The 18,399-nt window shown below is 53.2% G+C and overlaps 4 protein-coding genes across 5 annotated transcripts in view; 2 read left to right on the top strand and 2 right to left on the bottom strand.

The window, feature by feature from the left end:
• tmod4 (tropomodulin 4 (muscle)) overlaps positions 1–4,876 on the top strand; it is a 291,784-nt gene extending 286,908 nt beyond the window's left edge. For both annotated transcript variants that reach the window (XM_057044531.1, XM_057044530.1), the window contains exons 2-10: positions 1,517–1,648; positions 1,817–1,973; positions 2,109–2,228; positions 3,595–3,687; positions 3,768–3,898; positions 3,979–4,086; positions 4,213–4,356; positions 4,428–4,572; positions 4,664–4,876. In XM_057044531.1, coding sequence (XP_056900511.1) covers positions 1,547–1,648; positions 1,817–1,973; positions 2,109–2,228; positions 3,595–3,687; positions 3,768–3,898; positions 3,979–4,086; positions 4,213–4,356; positions 4,428–4,572; positions 4,664–4,686 — 1,023 coding nt within the window. In that variant the 5' untranslated portion in view covers positions 1,517–1,546 and the 3' untranslated portion in view covers positions 4,687–4,876. The remainder of the gene's footprint in view (positions 1–1,516; positions 1,649–1,816; positions 1,974–2,108; positions 2,229–3,594; positions 3,688–3,767; positions 3,899–3,978; positions 4,087–4,212; positions 4,357–4,427; positions 4,573–4,663) is intronic.
• Positions 4,877–5,579: 703 nt separating this feature from the next.
• Positions 5,580–7,682, bottom strand: scnm1 (sodium channel modifier 1). Its single transcript, XM_057044540.1, has 8 exons — positions 7,281–7,682; positions 7,086–7,156; positions 6,908–6,996; positions 6,591–6,685; positions 6,368–6,468; positions 6,050–6,162; positions 5,817–5,919; positions 5,580–5,752 (listed from the first exon to the last, which is right to left on the bottom strand). Exons 1-8 carry the CDS (start codon positions 7,329–7,331, stop codon positions 5,632–5,634), a joined length of 744 nt encoding a protein of 247 aa, XP_056900520.1. The 5' UTR covers positions 7,332–7,682; the 3' UTR covers positions 5,580–5,631.
• A 12-nt stretch (positions 7,683–7,694) lies between these two features.
• Positions 7,695–13,510, top strand: lysmd1 (LysM, putative peptidoglycan-binding, domain containing 1). The gene is made up of 3 exons (XM_057044541.1): positions 7,695–8,208; positions 8,723–9,024; positions 12,511–13,510. Exons 1-3 carry the CDS (start codon positions 8,029–8,031, stop codon positions 12,692–12,694), a joined length of 666 nt encoding a protein of 221 aa, XP_056900521.1. The 5' UTR covers positions 7,695–8,028; the 3' UTR covers positions 12,695–13,510.
• On the bottom strand, positions 13,498–16,842 carry tnfaip8l2b (tumor necrosis factor, alpha-induced protein 8-like 2b). The gene is made up of 3 exons (XM_057044543.1): positions 16,532–16,842; positions 14,245–14,568; positions 13,498–14,153 (listed from the first exon to the last, which is right to left on the bottom strand). The coding sequence occupies exons 2-3, from the start codon at positions 14,560–14,562 to the stop codon at positions 13,911–13,913; spliced, it is 561 nt and encodes a 186-aa protein (XP_056900523.1). The 5' UTR covers positions 14,563–14,568; positions 16,532–16,842; the 3' UTR covers positions 13,498–13,910.
• Between the last annotated feature and the right edge of the window lie 1,557 nt (positions 16,843–18,399).

Here is an 18,399-nt window from a genome sequence, read left to right as displayed (position 1 = left end):
CACACACACACACACACACACACACACACACACACACACACACACCATTAATTTCTTGACATATTAATTATGTCTCTGAATGTATTAAGTCACTGATAATTGTTGTTTGCTAACTCTCCTCCTTGTCCTCTTCCTTTCCTCCTCCTCATCTTCCTCTCCTCCTCTTCCTCCCTCCTCCTCTCCTTCTCCTCCTCCTCCTCTCTCCTCTCCTCCTCCTCCTCTTCCTTTCCTTGTCCTCTTCCTTTCCTCCTCTTCATCTTCCTCTCCTCCTCTTCCTCTCCTCCTCCTCTCCTCCTCTTCCTCTCCTCATCGTCTTTCTCTCCTCGTCTTCTCCTCCTCTTCCTCTCCTCCTCTTCCTCTCCTCCTCTTTCTCTCCTCCTCCTCTTCCTCTCCTCCTCTTCTCCTCCTCTCCTCCTCCTCCTCCTCTCCTCCTCCTCTCCTTCTCCTCCTCCTCCTCTTCTCTTCCTCTCCTTGTCCTCTTTCTCTCCTCTTCGTTTCCTTGTCCTCCTCCTCTCTTCCCCCTCTTCCTCTCCTCTCCTCCCCTTCCTTTCCCCCTCTTCCTCGTCCACCTCCTCTCCTCCTCCTCCTCCTCCTCCTCTCCTCCTCCCTCCTCCTCTCCTCTCCTCTCCTCTCCTCTTCCTCTCCTCTCCTCTCCTCCCCCTCTCCTTGTCCTCTTCCTCCTCCTCTTCCTTTCCTTGTCCTCTTCCTTTCCTTGTCCTCTTCCTTTCCTCCTCTTCATCTTCCTCTTCTCTTCCTCTCCTCTTCCTCTCCTACTCCTCTTCCTCTCCTCCTCCTCTTCCTCTCCTCCTCTCCTCCTCTTCCTCCTCCTCCTCTCCTCCTCTTCCTCTCCTCCTCTTTCTCTCCTCCTCCTCTTCCTCTCCTCCTTTTCCTCTCCTCGTCCTCCTCCTCTTCTCTTCCTCTCCTTGTCCTCTTTCTCTCCTCTTCGTTTCCTTGTCCTCCTCCTCTCCTCCCCCTCTTCCTCTCCTCTCCTCCCCTTCCTTTCCCCCTCTTCCTCGTCCACCTCCTCTCCTCCTCCTCCTCCTCTTCTCCTCCTCTCCTCCTCCTCTCCTCCTCCTCTCCTCCTCCTCTTCCTCTCCTCCCCCTCTCCTTGTCCTCTTCCTCTCCTCCTCCTCTTCCTCTCCCCCTCTTCCACTCCTCCTCTCCTCCCCCCTCCACCTCCTCCTCTCCGCCTCCTCTTCCTCTCCTCTCTCCTCCTCTCTCCTCCTCTTCCTCTCCTCTCCTCCCCCCTCCACCTCCTCCTCCTCCTCCTCTCTTCCTCTCCTCCTCCTCCCTCCTCTCCTCCTCCTCTCCTCTCTCTCCTCCTCCTCTTCCTCTCCTCTCCTCCCCCCTCCACCTCCTCCTCTCCTCCTCCTCTCCTCCTCTCCTCTTCCTCTCCTCCTCCACTCCTCCTCCTCCTCTCCTTCTCCTTCTCCTCCTCCTCTCCTCCTCCTCCTCTCCTCTCCTCTCCCCTCCTCCTCCTCCTCCTCCTCCTCCTCCTCCTCCTCTCCACTCTCAGGGCTGTGAGTGTGTGTGTGTATCAACCACCATGTCGGACCCCAGGGACATCGATGAGGACGCCATCCTGAAGGGCCTCAGCCCGGAGGAACTGGAAAAGCTGGAGTACGAGCTGGCTGAGATGGATCCAGAGGTGAGCGCGTTGCTCCTCACGTGCACGTCCTTGATAGTGAACGTGACCCTAACCCCGTCACCATCAGGACCCGGCTCCAGGTTTTTGTTCCTGCCGGGACTCCGGGGTTCAGGATCCAGAGACGGACTAAACGTGCGGAGACCTTCACTGATGTTTCCTTTCTCCCAGAATGCAATGCTGCCCGCCGGCCTACGTCAGCGCGACCAGACCAAGAAGAGTCCGACGGGCCCGTACGACCGCGACGCTCTGATGCAGCACCTGGAGAAGGTGGCGCTGGAGCACAAGGACAGGGAGGACCTGGTCCCCTTCACCGGAGAGAAGAAAGGTGACGACCGCTCACGCTGAAGCTGTAAAAGTTCCCCCGGAGAACGTCTGAGGGTCCCTGAACCCTTGAGGAAACATCAGCTTCCAGACCTGGTTCCCTTTAAAGACCTCAGAGTTTATCCCGTTTTTCCCGCAGGAAGAGCCTTCGTGGCAAAGAAACCAGAAGAGATCCCAGAACACGAGCAGGTGATCCTGGAGCCGGAGCTGGAGGAGGCTCTGAAGAACGCCACCGACGCAGAGATGTGTGATATCGCAGGTTCGAATCCCCTCCGGAGTCCAGCTGCTCCGTTGGTCCAGATTTCCACACACCCGGGATTACGCTCCGATCACATCATTAATACTCACCACGTGTCGTGCACTGACAGCGCACGCCTGCTAGCTTTGAACCTTCGTTCGGTAAATTAGCGTGACACCACCAGGGCAAACAGAGAGGTCATGAGGTCACAGGACGTTACAGGAAGTTAGCGTTTAGCAGTTTGTGACGCTATGCTAACCTTTCTGTCAGGTGAATTAATAACGCATTTGGTTGACAGAGGCCTGCTAGCAACCACCTGTCAGCAGCAAACCGGCGCTGTGCTGCTATGCTAACTGTGGAAATAGTGGGTTGTTGCTACGTTCCATCAGGTCGGTGGCCGTTACATCACCCCGCTGTTCCGACCGGCCACGTTCGGATGCACAGACCCAGTTTTCCCCAGTGCCGCTAGCCTCATAATGACCTGTGGTGTAGCTGGAGGCTAGCAGACATGTGAGGAGGGTCCGATTCCTTTTGGTCAGCAACACAGAAATAAATGAGCAAATGCGGAGCGGGTGGAGCAGCCAGGGTGGGGGCAGAGATACGGTATCTGTGTGGACCAGGCGCTCAGAGGGAAAAACAGGCTTCCAGCAGCACACACACACACACACCACACACACACACACACACACACACACTCTGTTTTAGTGCCACACTTTATGCTAAACGGCGGCCTGTCAGGGAGAACGCCACTTTGGCCCTGGACCGGGTCCACGGGAGGATTACACCCCAGTTAGCCTCTGTCCGGCTTTTGTGGGGCCTTCCTGGCAAACGAGGGGGGGTGAATAGCTCAGACGACCCGCTTCACGGCCCAACGGGTCCAAACGACCCCCCCGCCTTCGTGCTCACTCGCTACTTTTATTAACGTGCTGCTTTTAAAGCGCGTCGCTTTGTGCTGCAAAGCTACCGACAGTCTCTTAAAGCTCAAACCAGATGATGTGGGTGGTGTTTATGGTCCCCCCCCCCCCCCGGTCCAGGAGGCAGCTGTCTCTCCTCACAAGGCCCTTCCCATGGTTCCCTGCACCGGGTCAGGAGGGTGGTGGAGCGGAGAGGGGGGGGGGGGGCTGTGACACAGTTTGGCCCATGAAGGCAGTGGAGGTTCTGCCCCCTGCTGGTCCGATCTGGGAACTACAGCAGGTGTTTGCAGCAGGTTCCCAGGGGAGGTGAGGTGAACGTTAGCTGCCCCCTGATCGTTTGTCCAACCCGGTTTCACCTGTGAGTGTCGGACTCACCTGGCGCCAGAGGCGGATCTGCCAGCTCAGCCCAGTTCTGAGCAGCACGGACGCGTCGGCGCCGTCAGGACGTCTGATTCCGCTTCCTGTGTCCACAGCAATCCTGGGAATGTACACGTTGATGAGCAACAAGCAGTACTACGACGCTCTGGGCACCACCGGGACGATCGCCAACACGGAGGGCATCAACAGTACGTATGGCGCCGCCGCGGCGCCCCCTGCTGGGGGCAGCGCCGCTGTCTTCACTCCCGCCCTGTTGCCTCTCTCGCAGGTGTAGTCAAAGCGGATCCCTTCAAGATCTTCCCCGCCGAGCCGCCCAACGGCACCAACGTGGAGGAGACCCTGGAGAGGATCGTCAGCAACGACAGCGGCCTGACGGAGGTCAACCTCAACAACATCAAGGTCAAAGGTCGCCTCGGAGAACGCACGGGTGGTCGCAGCGCGCCTGAAACTGAGCGGTGTCCGTCCGTCTGTCCCTGCAGGACATTCCCATCCCCACGCTGAAGGAGGTCTTTGAAGCCATGAAGGGAAACTCCCACGTGGAAGTTCTGAGCATCGCCGCCACCCGTAGCAACGACCCCGTGGCCTACGTGAGGAGCACCTTCTCACATCTGCCCCAAACCCGCTTCAGGGGGCATTTATGACCCGAGAGGAGCCCTGAAGCTGCTCCTCATAGTTGTGAAATCGTGTGTGTGTGTGTGTGTGTGTGTGTGCAGGCGTGTGCTGAGATGCTGCAGGAGAACACCAGCCTGCAGAGTCTTAATATCGAGTCAAACTTCATCACCGCCGACGGCATGATGGCAATCATCAAGGCGATGGCCAACAACGCCACCCTGGTGGAGCTGAAGATCGACAACCAGGTGAGTCCCCCCCCCTCCCGTCGGCGTTCCCGGGCGTTCCCGGGCCTTCTGAAGACCCTTGTCCCCAACAGAGGCAGAAGCTGGGAGACTCGGTGGAGATGGAGATCGCCTCCATGCTGGAGAACAACTCCAGCATCCTCAAATTCGGCTACCACTTCGAGCAGCAGGGTCCCCGCACCAGAGCCGCCATGGCGGTCACGCGGAACAACGACATGCGTGAGTCCCCGCATGGGGGGGAACCTGGGAAAACCCTGTTGGGGGCTGTGGAAGCCGCCCTCCTCGCTAACCTGAGCGTTTCGTCCTGCAGTTCGCCAGCAGAGGTTACGGTGAAAACAGGCAGCAGCAGGGACGAGAGCGGACCCCACCTGCCCCTCAGAGCCTGCACACCTGCCACCAGCCTCCTCCCAGTTTTCCCAGTAACACCAGCGACCAGCCCTCGCTCCACCCTCCTGAAGGCTGTGGAGGCGTCTGCAGGAAGAACTGTAAATAATTTAAATAAAAACTATATATATGTTTGGAACGTTTGGCTTCAGTGTTTTTATGATTCTGCCTGAAGGTGGTGCCGGTTCTGCCACCAGGGGGCGCCCCGCTGGCCTGGCTCCTGAACCAGCTGCCTGATTTAATGATCCGCCGCTAATACACAAAAACCTGCGCAGCTTTAAGTGACACGGCACCAAATCGCTCTCTCCCGACTTCCTTCGGGTTATTTTAGGCCGCCGTGGTAACTTAACCTCGGCCCCCCCGGCTAAAGTTACCTGGTTCCAAATATAAGGGTCGACTTCAAGAGGGTCACGTCCGTGTTCGCCCGACAACGTTTACGGGCAGAAGCAGCTGCGGACCGTCACTGCTCCTGCCGCCAGCTTTTCCCGCCGCTTTAGCCTCATTTCCAGGCGTCCGATTAAATGGCGAGCTGGAGGAGGTCGTGTATTACCACATATTACCGGGGTCGTTGAAACTAACCCGGGTTAAGACCCCCCCCCCCCAGAAAAACTGACCCTGACAGTGTTAACCAGGAGCGTGTGAGGATCACTAACCAGATTAGCACCAGCAGAATCTGGGTGATAATAAAGGGGCGGAGCTCCAGGCTGGGGTCACCCTCCCCCAGTTTAGAGCTGTTTACAGACTGGCAACGGCAGGAAGTCAGCCCCACCACCTTGGACGCCCCCTGCTGGTCAGCGATGGGAATGCCAGGGACAAACTGGAAGAATAAACATTCACAGCGATTTCTTTGGAATCACTAAAAAACTTTATTCGGCAGTTTTGCATCAGCTGATCTCAGGCTTCGCTCTCATTGGCTGCGGCAGGAGGAAGAGGAGGCGGCTCTTCCTCGTCCGAGTCAAACTCCACGTCCTCGTCTTTGGTCCACCTGCCGCTCCCGTCCTGTAGCCACCCCCGGCTGGAAACAAGGAAGATTAGCTTTTAAACACCCCCGAGCAGAAAGGAGGAAAATAACCTCTGACCTCTTCAGGTGGAGGTAATGTTCCAGCTCCCGCCTCCTCTGGGCAGACAGAGGCGCCGCTTCCTGTGACGTCACGCCGTCTGACGGACGTGGTGCTGTTCCGTCTACAGACGACACACTAATCAGGTAAACCACAGGTGACACACTAATCAGGTAAACCACAGGTGACACACTAATCCAGGTAAACCACAGGTGACACACTAATCCAGGTAAACCACAGGTGACAGGCATCACCTGCTGCGCAGCCATCGGCGGCGTCCCCTAAACTGCCCAAATCGTCAGAACCAGCAGGCTTGGACGCCGTCCTAACGTCTAGAACATTCTGGGACCCCTTTTCACATTTTGTGCTGAAAAACAAAACAAAACATGACAGTTTATCAGAAGACGGAGTGGTCAGCCTCCTCAGGTGTGCCAAAAACATGTGGGAGGGGCTAAACGGATGGCAGCCGCGAGGGCGCCGGCAGCGACCGGTCGACTGGACCTCTGCTTCCTCTGCTCATCTCGCCATCAGCGCAGCTGGACGCTCGTCTCTAGCTAAACGTCAGTCGTCACCTGGTTTTTCGATGGCAGCTGTTGTAGGGAACCGTCTTCAACAAGGCGTGATGGGTGAGCTTCCGCGTCTGCGTCAGTAAGGGAGCCGAAGAGGAGGCTTCCTGAGCAACATGGAGTGGAAGCAGAGCTACATCAGTGTGTGTGTGTGTGTGTGTGTGTGACAGGAGAACAACATGCATCGCTGCCGACTGACAGCAACATGAGGGTTGTGAGTCTGACCAACCTGAGCAGTATCTTCATTTTGGACGTAATGCTCATGTTTTCTTTTTGCTATTTCGTTCTTCAGCTTTGCTTTCTTGCCGTAGAATGATTTTAACCCTAAAGGAACAGAGAGGGGGGGGGGGGGGGTGTTGTCCTGATGACACTGTTTATTGGATGTTACAGGGGTACAATGGGGTCGCAGGTGTAGCGGGCTTTTGTGGCTTGTCGGCAGTCACACGCTGCAGAAATGTGTCCTAGATTTAAATGTCAGGCAACGTCACAACTGATGCAGGAGCTCCAATCTTTCACCATTATGGGGGGGTCCATGATTTCCCTCACCTTCCAAATGCCGTTTGCCCTTTCGGTGAACTGTCAGCATGTCAACTGTGTCAAAGACAGGACGGTAGGAACACACGAGGCAGGTGTACCTGCGGACAAGACGCGACACACCTGTGCAGGTCAGACCTCCAGCAGCGCAGCCAAACCTGTCAATCATCTGTCCGGGGGATCATTTCACCTTCCGTTCTTCATCAGAGCTGCTTCATCCTCCGGAATAAAGTTCGACAGAAGATCTTCAACGCGCCGTTTCTAGAATATAACCAAGAAGTCTCGCATGACCCCATTTAGCCAAAATGCTAACCACAACAAATCACCACCTTTGCACAAATCTCGTTCAAATCCACTGAACAGCCTATAAAATAAAAGTTGTTACCTTTAGGATGTTTAACTGACTTGAGTCGTCACCTTCCCTCTTAAAAGACATGATTTTAAAAAGTATTAATCCGAAAAAAAGAAATGAGACTGGCACGTTAGCTGCCTAGCGCCTCCGTTACCACGGTGAAAGCTAATCTTGCTAGCAGCGTTGCGTTCAAGTCTGTGCAGGAAATTGGGGCTTATTTCCTAAAAACACAGTTCTACTGTTTTGATTAATGATAGTAACGGTGTTAAACGTGTTTGCAGAAACAGTGGCTGTAACTGTTGTTTAGTGACACCTTTACCAAAAACTAGCTCAGAGCACAAGACTAAACCGGCCGGTTCGGGCAAAAGCTCTCGCGAATACTCCGATGCGTGAACGCAGCACATATGACGTCAGTGGGAGGGGCCTCCATCATCCAGGAAGTCGGTGAACGTAATGAGCAACTTTCTTACAAACTTTCAAAGTTTCTGTTTAAGACTTAAGGGAGATTAAATCGATGGCATTTAAATTCGTGCAAGATGCTTTAGCAGAGCCAGAAATGATGAGTTGAGTTGAAGAGTCCATTTGACATTTGCGTTAAACGATTATTAATGTTATCGCTAATTAGCTAATTCAATTAGTTAGCTAGGGCGCAGATTATTGCTAGTGGAGCAGCGTTAGCATCCGGATGCTAAGTAGCGGTGCTCTGCGGCGTTAACCGAGCCCTCTTTCACCGGGTCGGAGCTCCATCATCGCCTCCAACTCTTGGCGAGCGGTCCGAGACATGTCCGAGGAGGAGATCACGTTGCCGGACCGGGGCAACGGCCTGCTCCGCAGCAGCCGCACCAAGTCCTACGGTAGTTTGGTTCGGTCTCCGATCTCTCCGGTTCGCCAGAGACGCATCGAGCACCGGGTCCAGCCCGGAGAGACGCTGCAGGGCCTCGCCCTCAAGTACGGGGTGTCTGTAAGTGTGGATCTTTACGGTTGTCTCTGTTCTTTAAGCCGTCAGCCTTGAGTATTAAGGTAATGAGGGCTTTATTATGAACCCGGCCACCATGTTACCTGTATGTGCACTAAAAGTTTTATTAGGATAAGTCAATAGTTTAAAGGCAAAAGGAGCTTTAAAAAAGCTTTTCAAATATTTATCTATTAACCTGCTCTGTGGTTAAACTGCAAAACCAGGTTTCACATTCGTAACTGCCACAAAAAGGGCAGTGAAGCCCTTTATTAACCTGCATTTGCACGTGAATAAGAGTGCATGTGTCACCGTTACTAGGTCAGTTCATAGATGGTCCCTCTGTCCAGGGATGGACAGCATTCAGGGACAGTTATTAACCTCTGAGCAATGATTATAGTGCTTCAAGTACAAGTTGAATGGCCATTTAAGGTGAATTGAGACTGTTTTCACGTGCACGCCCAGATAAAGTAAAGCTTTGCCACTTTATGGTGTTTACTGACCCCACCCTGCTTCCTCACAGATGGAGCAGATCAAACGAGCCAACCGGATGTACACCAATGACTCCATCCACCTGAAGAAGTCCTTGTCCATCCCCCTGCTGCTGGACTCTAACAGCAGCCTGGAGTCGCTGCTGGGCGACAGCGGAGACGACCAGGCTGCGGAGCAGGTCCACCCGGGTCGGATCTCCTCCGACGGGAAGCAAAACGACGACGGAGGAACGTCGGAGGATCTGTCTCCTAAAGAGTTCCTGAAAAGGTTGGATGGCCTGATTCATCAGTCCAAGCAGGCCGCCGTCAGAGGCTGTCAAGACGCCGAGAAGAGGTTTGTCTCTTCCTTGTCTCTGCAGTTAATACTGAATCTTGGAATGTTTTCTGTGTAAATTCTCAGTCATCCAGGTCATTGTATCCAAGGTAGTTTTCTCTGTCAACTGGACTGGGTTTCTTCTCTTGAAGACGTTTCGCCTTTAATCCAGAAGGCTTCTTCAGTTCTGAAATCGCTGGGGAGAGAGCTTGAAAATATATAGCCCCTGTGGACCGTTAGCATGCTAATGATCTGGGTGGTCACCTGAGAGTCGTTAGCAGGGTTGTTGGTCGGGTCGTTCACCTAGTTTCTGTTGAGGTGTCTCCCCTTTGTCTGCTGGGTCACATGGTGATGAGTCACTTGGTCTCCTGGAATGGTGTGAATGTTTGTTTTGCTGTTGGAAGGAGTGGAGGACTGCATTGTATGTGGGTGACAGGAAGTGCCTCAGGCCACCACCTCTGTTTAAGGATGGTTTTTCCAATTTAACATGGATAGCTTCCTTAACCCCCCTTTCAAACCAGCGGTCTTCTCTGGCCAGTATCCTTACTTGGCTGTCCTCGAAGGAGTGCCCACTCTCCTTTAGGTGTAAGTGGACTGCTGAATCCTGACCCGAAGAGGTGGCACGTCTGTGTTGTGCCATTCTTCTGTGGAGAGGTTGTTTGGTTTCCCCAATGTACAGTTCCTTGCATTCCTCCTGGCACTGTACAGCATAAACAACATTACTTTGTTTGGGTCTTGGTGTCTTGTCCTTTGGGTGTACTAACCTCTGTCTGAGAGTGTTGCTGGGTTTGAAATGAACCGGTATGTCGTGTTTCTGGAGGATCCTCCTAAACCTCTCCGAGACTCCAGACAGGTAGGGGATGGAAACGCTGCGGCGTTTGTTTCTCTCCTCCTCTCCTTTGCTGGGGTCTCGCTTTCTTGAGGTCCTGGTGAAGGCCCAGTCTGGGTAGCCACATGTTTTGAGAGCTGTCTTAATGTGGTCCTGTTCCTTCTTTCTGCCTTGGGATGTGGTGGGTATTTCTCTGGCCCGGTGTTGGAGGGTTCTGATCACTCCCAACTTGTGTTCCAGTGGGTGGTGAGAGTCAAACTGGAGGTACTGGTCGGTATGTGTAGGTTTCCTGTAGACTTCGATGGTGAGATTTCTGTCCTCAGTGATCTTGACTGCGCAGTCCAGAAAGGCCAGACTGTTTCCTTTTACATCTTCCCGGGTGAATTTTACATGCTCGTCTGTTTTGTTGAGGTGATCGGAGAACGCTTCCAATTCTTGTGTTTGAATTTTGACCCAGGTGTCATCCACATACCTGAACCAGTGGCTTGGCGCAGTTCCTGTGAAGGATGTCAGGGCCTGGGATTCCACCTTCTCCATGTATAGGTTGGCAACTATGGGGGATACTGGTGAGCCCATGGCACAGCCATGTTTCTGCCTGTAGAAGCCTTCTCTGTACTGGAAATAGGTGGTGTTCAAACACAGGTCCAGCATGGTGCAGATTTGGGCCGGTGTTAAGGTGGTTCTTTCTGTAAGATTCTTGTCCAATAGAAGGTGCTTGTGGATGGTGTCTATGGCGCTGGCGGTGGGGATGCACGTGAAGAGTGACGTGACATCATAAGATACCATAGTCTCTTCTGGGAGTAGTGTGAGTCCACTGACGTTTGAGCAAAGTCTTGGGAGTTTTTGATGTGGTGTGGGGTGTTGCCAACCATGGGCGACAAGATGGAGGCCAAGTATTTGGAAATGTTGTAGGTTACAGAATTGATGCTGCTTACTATGGGTCTGAGAGGGGTCCCTGGTTTGTGGATCTTGGGCAATCCATAAATGCAAGGGATGGTTTCTCCTGGATATAGACGGTAGTATTGTGGCCTGTCAATGGCTTTATCCTTTTCCAGTTTCTGTAGTAAGTCTACCACCTTCTTCTTGTATGAGCTGGTGGGGTCTCGCTTGAGTTTCTCATATGTGGCGGTATCTGTCAGGAGACTGAGTATTCTGGTGTCATAGTCAGTGTTATTGAGTCTGACCGTGCACCTACCTTTGTCAGCTGGTAAGATGGTGATGTTCTTGTCCTTGGCTAAGGATGCAATGGCTCTTTTTTCCTCATTCGTGATATTGGAGGTGGGAGGTTTTGCACTAGCAAGAGCGGCTGTTACCTTGAGTCTAATCTGTTCTGCTTCTGCTTCCGGGAGTTTGTTGTTTCTGATGGCAGTCTCAGTGGCTGTGATGAGTTCCACAGTCGGTACCTCTTCAGGGGTGACTGAAAAATTCAAACCTTTGGACAGCACTTCCTCCTCGGTTTGTGTGAGCTCCCTGTCTGATAGGTTTTTTACCCATTTCTCCCGTTGTGAGTCAGACAGGGATGTGTCATGGTTGGAGAAGGGGTTGGTTCCGCTGGGGTTGTGTTTTGCCAGTAGGGTGGTGAATTTTCGGATCTGTCGTTCCTTGGTCCTGATGTGTTGGGTGTACTCCGAAAATTCACCACCCTACTGGCAAAACACAACCCCAGCGGACCCCAAGCTCTCTCCCCAGCGATTTCAGAACTGAAGAAGCCTTCTGGATTAAAGGCGAGACCTCAGCAAAGGAGAGGAGGAGAGAAACAAACGTCGCAGCGTTTCCATCCCCTACCTGTCCGGAGTCTCTGAGAAGTTTAGGAGGATCCTCCAGAAACACGACATACCGGTTCATTTCAAACCCAGCAACACTCTCAGACAGAGGTTAGTACACCCAAAAGACAAGACACCAAGACCCAAACAAAGTAATGTTGTTTATGCTGTACAGTGCCAGGAGGAATGCAAGGAACTGTACATTGGGGAAACCAAACAACCTCTCCACAGAAGAATGGCACAACACAGACGTGCCACCTCTTCAGGTCAGGATTCAGCAGTCCACTTACACCTAAAGGAGAGTGGGCACTCCTTCGAGGACAGCCAAGTAAGGATACTGGCCAGAGAAGACCGCTGGTTTGAGAGGGGTGTCAAGGAAGCTATCCATGTTAAATTGGAGAAACCATCCTTAAACAGAGGTGGTGGCCTGAGGCACTTCCTATCACCCACATACAATGCAGTCCTCCACTCCTTCCAACAGCAAAACAAACATTCACACCATTCCAGGAGACCCAGTGACTCACCACCATGTGATCCAGCAGACAAAGGGGAGACACCTCAACAGAAACTAGGTGAACGACCCGACCAACGACCCTGCTAACGACTCTCAGGTGACCACCCAGATCATTAGCATGCTAACGGTCCACAGGGGCTATATATTTTCAAGCTCTCTCCCCAGCGATTTCAGAACTGAAGAAGCCTTCTGGATAGAAGGCGAAACGTCTTCAAGAGAAGAAACCCAGTCCAGTTGACAGAGAAAACTACCTTGGATGAATCTTGGAACATTTTCCTATTTGAGATGAAAGGTGTGGTCATGTGACACGAGTTAACGCAGAAACCTGACCACTTTTCTATTCAGTTATTATGAAATATGCAAATGGGTGTTTGAGGCTGGTCCGTCTGGTTCTTGCTCAGGTTTGGTGCTGTAGAGGACGTCTGCAGCGGGGAGACGCCGGCCTGGCGGCCCCTCACCAGGTCGCAGAGTGCAGGTTCGTCCACCAGGGGGCAGCAGCTGGCTGCGCACGGCGCTGTGCCGCTCACCATCACCAGACTGACCAAGAATCTGAGGGACCGAGAGGACGAGATCTTCCAGCTGTGACGGACGGCTGCTGACCGATCAGGGCGGGAACATTTCCAGGGGAGACGGGATGAGATGGACATTCCAGAGGGAGAATTCCAGCACGCGCTGGAACGCCAAGCAGATCTGATGTTACGGGCTGGAACGTTGAGCAGCGGATAAGAATCTCAGTCATGTGACTCTTCAATAGGGCGAGCCTGTGGCGCCCTCGTGCACGGCTGACCATGTGACCTGAAGAAGGCTAAAAGAGTTGGCTCCACTTTCAGAGTGGATCCACCAGCACAGAAGCTACTGCTGTCCACTTCCTGCATCGGCCTTTTGACCTTTTAGATATTTATTTTAAAACTGCTATTTATAGATTTATTTTTTTTCCCCATATTTGTCACTTTGGTCACGTAAATGCTTCAGATCGTCACCAATCATTAATTTATGAGGGGGAAAGGAGCTCAGCTAACTGCTCAAAATGCTCTTCCAGGAGGTCACAGAAGAACCCAGAAGATTTAAAAGCTACAGAAAGAAACGGCGACGTTGGAGGGTTTCGAACCACCGCTGAAGAACCATCTCGATGAGTCCAGGGGAGCTGCGGCGGCGTGGCCTTAAAGGGGTGGCTCAGGACTGACGTAGGGTTGGATATTTGTTCCTGAAACCATCGTTTTTATTTATTTGTGCGACGATCTGAGACATTTATCTGTCACCCGAATGCAAAAAAAGATTAACAATCGGGACGTTTCTCAGCACTGAGGTGTTTCAAAGCTACACGACGTCACTGTAAACAGCACTTTATATCATCAGCCCGGAACCACGCGTCAAACTAAAGCAATAAAGAAATTCATTGGATTTTAATTGTTGACTTGGTTTGTTCACACCTCCCCAAAATCTTTGCAATTTAAAACCCAAGAAGACAAACAGGAGTTCTAGGTTCACCTGAAACGTCAGACAGAGAAGTCAGTGCTTTAACTGATGGTTGCTAATGTGTTCGTTCAGAGTGTGTCGGGATTGGTAAAGTCCGCTTTAGTCTGTAAGTGCGTCCAGAACCAGCTGCAGCCTCGCGTGGGCCAGCAGGTGGCAGTGTTGCGCCGCGGTGCTTTGGAAACAGCAGATGGTTCGTGTTCAAGTCATGATCAGAGATGTTACAGCTTCTCTAAAGGTTTAAACCTGGGGGCTGATCTGCAGTCACAGTTCCTGTCCAGCAGCAGTTGCCCAGCGGCTCTGCAGGGTCCGACCGCGGGGTTCTCCCTCATATTGTGCCGTCCTCCATCAGTTTGTCGAGTCCTTTGCAGATTTTGGCGAGGTTGGGCCTCAGCGGGCCGTTGGGGTCGAAGAGCGCGGTCAGCAGCGCCGGGTCGGAGTAATGGTTGAAGACGTGCTTGATCCGGCCGTGAGATTTGGGGGTCAGGTGGGTGTTGACCAGCTTGAGCAGCATGTCCCTGCAGCTCGTCAGGATGTCCTCCATCACCGCCTGGTCGAAGGTGAAGTCCACCTGCAAAGGTCAACCAGAAGAGCGCCGTCACCGTCGGGCTCCATCTCTTAGATCTGGACTTTAGCCCCCAGCTAGCCGCATGCTAACGTACCTCGTAGAAGCTGGTGGAGGTCATGGCCCCCTGGCGGAGCTTCTTCTTGAAGTCGGTGGCCAGCACCAGCTCCTCCGTGCTGAAGCAGTTGTTCCTGAACAGAAGGCCGATCTTCACGGCGATCTTGATCAGGTTCTTGATGACCTTCTGGGCCTCCGTCCTGTTGCCCGTGTGGTGCTTGGAGATGTGATACAGCTCGTCCAGGATCTCGCTGGTGGTGTCGTCGATGAACATCTGGACCGAGGTTTTGTTGGCCATTTTGCCGAGGATTTTCTTCTGGGCCGTCATGGCCAGCGTCTTCGATTTGAAGTTGTCCATGTTTTCCTGAGTGGTGCAAAGAGAAAGGTCGGAGGTTAATTACTCTGTGTGTGTGCGTGTGTGTGCGTGTGTGTGTGTGTGTGTGCTGAGATGGCGAAAGTTTCCTTGTGCTTCCTGTTCTAACTGCTTTTATTAATATGTTGAGTTCTTAATATAACTTTAAGTCTCCATTGCTGACTCTAGAAAATCCTGTGGGTTGCCATGGAGACGGATGAAGCCAGCAGGAGGCCTCCGTTCACAGCTCTGGGCGGCTCTGGTCCTCCTGGGTGACGGTGGTGGCGCCAGGTTCTGGTTTGCACCGTTTGTTGTGGTGCGACGCCGGGAGGGAAGGTGTCCCACAGAGACCGCTCAGTCTCCCACTGAGGTTTTCACCATGCAAACAGAGGAGCCTCCTGGGAGGCCGGCGGCGCTCCGAGCTGCTCTTTACCCTTAATGATGGACGTTAATTGGAGCTTTTCTGCCACGTCGACCGCGGGAGGAAATAACGGACCCAAGTGTTCGGCTGTTGCTCGCCACCGACACTCAAAACAACTTTTGCTTTTCACAGCTTGCCGCCTAATCCCAGCATTTACTGGGATTGAGCGGCGGCGTTCCTCCTCCGGCCTGTGGAGACAAGCATGTCCCTGCATACCTGAGGCAGGTTCCTGCCTGCTGCCTCCAGATTCCATCAGCAGCATAAATGATGGTGGCTCAGCCCTGAAGTTCTGACGCTGGTTCGGACGCGTTAAACAGGAAACGGCGTGGGCGAGAACAGCCTCCTCGGAGGACGTGAGGCTCTCATCCACGCTGATTAATGATGTAAACTTCCTCTTAGAGGAGCAAACATTGCGAAACGACCGTCTCAAAGCTCCACTGGTGACGTAAGGCCGCAGCAGAAGCTAACGCCGCCGTCGAGAGCACAGAGGGAGGAGGCTCTTTGCGACCACGCTCCTGTTTCACGTGCACCAATCATCGTGCACACGAAACCCCCGTCTCTGACGGCACGCTTCATTACCGAAGCTTCCGGGGGGGAATCGGAGAACATTCGTTAGATTAATTTCCCTCAGCGATGGGGATGAGGGGGCGGAGCAGCGCGATGGCTGATTCAGGCTGGCGTGTTCCCGCAGACGTTCACCGTCGGTGACACGGAGGCTGGTTCTGACGGGTGGATCCAGGAGCGGCGCGACACCTCTGGCGGACTGCGTCCCTCCACTGGCGCCACCTGGTGGCCGGACCCAGCAGCTGCAGCTGCTCCACGAGCGTTTGCGGTCGGGCGGGTTCCAGCGGTGCGGGAGCCAGAAGAAACGCTACGTTCATGGTCAGTCTGGTACTGCGTGCTGATTGGTGGATCCTTCCTGGCAGGCTGCAGAGGTAAATATTTAGCATTCCTGGGACGAGCGCAGTCCCACTGTTTGTCCACATGTGTGAACTTGTGTGCACGTGGATGAGCGCTACTTCCTGCTGTGTAGGGTTTTTCTCTTCATCTTTGCAGGGCGACTCGCGGAGGTCCGGAGGAATCACCTGCCAACACGGCTGCTGGCTGGGAATCCCACACCCCCCTTCAGTCGTGTTCAGCGTTTAAATACGTCTTTGGTGTTTGGGGGATTTTCCTTTGAAGCCTCCAAAAGCACCAATCGAAGTTTCTCCTGCGGTATTGCACAACCGCCCCGATCGACGTTGCTCAACCCTGCCCATCAGCAACTGTAAAGGGAAGTGAAAGAGAGAGAACTTCGGGCCAAGCGGCACCTAATGGAGGACCCGGCGCAGCGCTTCGGGCTTTGCCCCCGGCCAACGTGGGCCGGTGACGGAGGGGGAGTCCACTCGCCCCGAGGGGCTGGGTGGGGCAACAACAAACGAGACGGTGGCAGCCGCACGGTCAGGATGGGGAAGAGGAGAGCAGCCACGCTCGGGCTTTTCTGAGGGGGTTTCCTGGGACTGAAAACCCGAGAGGTGGCGTAAAAGCCCTGCGAGGCGGACGCAGAGGTCTTACCTGTGTTCCCTTGTTCTAGTTCTTCCTCTGCTCCATCTGAGGTCGACGCCGGCGGCTGACTTCAACGCGACGCCCTCGTCATCGCTGCGGAAAACTGAACCCTCCTGCAGAGTCCCGTCGGTGCTGCTGCCGCCGTCTTAAGACGCTGCTGAGTTTTACTTCCTTGAGGAACTAAAGTGCTATGACACACCCCTCAGTGTGTGTGTGTGTGTGTGTGTGTGTGTGTGTGTTTCCGTCCCTCCCTCTCTTAGCTGTCTCTATCTTGTGTTTAGTTCTGAGATTCAAACAGCAAACTGTTTGCATTGCTCTCCCTCTGCCTCTCTCTCTCCCTCTGCCTCTCTCTCTTGCTCTATCTCTGTCTCTATCTCTCTCACTCCCCCCTCTCTCTATCTCTCTATCTCTCCCTCCACCTCTCTCTCCATTTTCTGTATTGCTGACACTGTGCCTCTGCTTGTCCTGACAAGTGAAAAGAATTTAGCAGTAATCCAGAGATGCAGCCGGTGAAAGGGGAGGGGCTTAACCCCCTGTTTTGTGCACGTTCACCTTTGCTGGAATGCCGCTGCCGTCAGTGCCGCTGAGCGCTGCGTTCTTCCGTCTGACTGTGTTTGTGTGTATGAGTCTAGCAAAGGTGTGCCGACGATGGTACGAGGTCTCAGCTGTGGAGCTAACTCGCAGTAGCTAGCGTGCTAAACGTGTCACATGTTGCACTTTGTCCCTGATAAACCTGATTAAAAGTTCCACACACTCCAGGATCAAAGTGTCAAAGCAAACAGGATCATAAAAACGGGCCAGTATCTTCCATGAATGTGTCTTTGTTTGAGCCGCCCTGAACCTGCCTGTTGGGTCCAGATCCTAATTTGAGTGTGTGGAGCGTAAACACAGAACCAGTCTGATAAACGATGTCATCAGTCTGGAGCAATCATGAATCCCTTCATTCACAATCCTCTGCAGGTTTGTCTCAGTGGCAACCAGCGACTCTGGGAGGGGGGAGCCAGCCCTCACAAACCTAAGTGTTGTCAGATGTCGGGGTCAAAGGTGAAGCCGACGCCCTGCTGGACCACGAGGAGTGTCCACACACCCACCAGTGTGTCCAGTGCTGCGCGGACACACCTTGTTTCTACCTCCCACTCGGCCCTTCTGCGAAAGATCAACCTGACAAAAGTACCGTCAAGCTATGTGCAACTGCAAAAGCAGGTTGGTTGCCAAGGAAACAGACAGGAAGTAGTGCTTAAGTGGTTTCCTGATGGCTTCCTCTTTATCATATAATGACATCTAACAAGGAAGTGTAAGCAGGAGGTTGTCAGGTCTGTGTGTGTGTGTGAGAGAGAGAGAGAGAGAGAGAGAGTGTCTGTGTGTGTGTGAGAGAGAGAGTGTCTGTGTGTGCGTGTGAGAGAGAGTGTCTGTGTGTGTGTGAGAGAGAGAGTGTGTGTATGTGTGTGTGTGTGAGACAGAGAGAGTGTGTCTCTGTGTGTGTGTGTGTGAGAGAGAGAGTGTGTGTATGTGCGCGCATGTATGTGTATATGTTTGTGGTTTAACGGCCATCATAATATGAGCTCTAATGTGTAACTTTTGTACTGTACACAGGTCAATCAATTACATCACTCATCCTTCACACACAAGAGATCTCTCTCACACACACCACACACACACACACACACACACCCCGGTGCGTTCTCTTCAGAAGGATCAGTGACCTGCTGCCCACCAAGGTCAAGGCGGCGTCCTGAACTGTTCCCCCTCTCAAAGCTTAATAAGATGGATGATCATAGTGGAGGGATGGGGGAGGGATGATGGGGGAGAGATGATGGTGGAGGGATGATGGGGGGTGGCAGGCGTGTGAAGGCGTGTATGGAGGCGGCCATCTTTCC

This window comes from Takifugu flavidus, chromosome 10, assembly GCF_003711565.1.
Source record: "Takifugu flavidus isolate HTHZ2018 chromosome 10, ASM371156v2, whole genome shotgun sequence".
NCBI lineage: Eukaryota > Metazoa > Chordata > Actinopteri > Tetraodontiformes > Tetraodontidae > Takifugu > Takifugu flavidus.
Note: the sequence above shows the minus strand (reverse complement) of the source record. Positions and strands in the feature narration are given on the sequence as shown.

Bases quoted from the DNA above. Each gene is read 5' to 3' on its own strand.
- lysmd1 (XM_057044541.1), top strand. From the start codon at position 8,029: ATGTCCGAGGAGGAGATCACGTTGCCGGACCGGGGCAACGGCCTGCTC. The intron at 8,209-8,722 runs GTAAGTGTGGAT...GCTTCCTCACAG, and splicing joins CCCTCAAGTACGGGGTGTCT to ATGGAGCAGATCAAACGAGC. The intron at 9,025-12,510 runs GTTTGTCTCTTC...GTTCTTGCTCAG, and splicing joins TGTCAAGACGCCGAGAAGAG to GTTTGGTGCTGTAGAGGACG.
- tnfaip8l2b (XM_057044543.1), bottom strand. From the start codon at position 14,562: ATGGACAACTTCAAATCGAAGACGCTGGCCATGACGGCCCAGAAGAAA. The intron at 14,154-14,244 runs GTACGTTAGCAT...TGACCTTTGCAG, and splicing joins CCTCCACCAGCTTCTACGAG to GTGGACTTCACCTTCGACCA.
- scnm1 (XM_057044540.1), bottom strand. From the start codon at position 7,331: ATGTCTTTTAAGAGGGAAGGTGACGACTCAAGTCAGTTAAACATCCTA. The intron at 6,686-6,907 runs GTGAGGGAAATC...CTGTTCCTTTAG, and splicing joins GGGCAAACGGCATTTGGAAG to GGTTAAAATCATTCTACGGC. The intron at 6,163-6,367 runs GTGACGACTGAC...TTTGTTTTTCAG, and splicing joins AGCTGCCATCGAAAAACCAG to CACAAAATGTGAAAAGGGGT.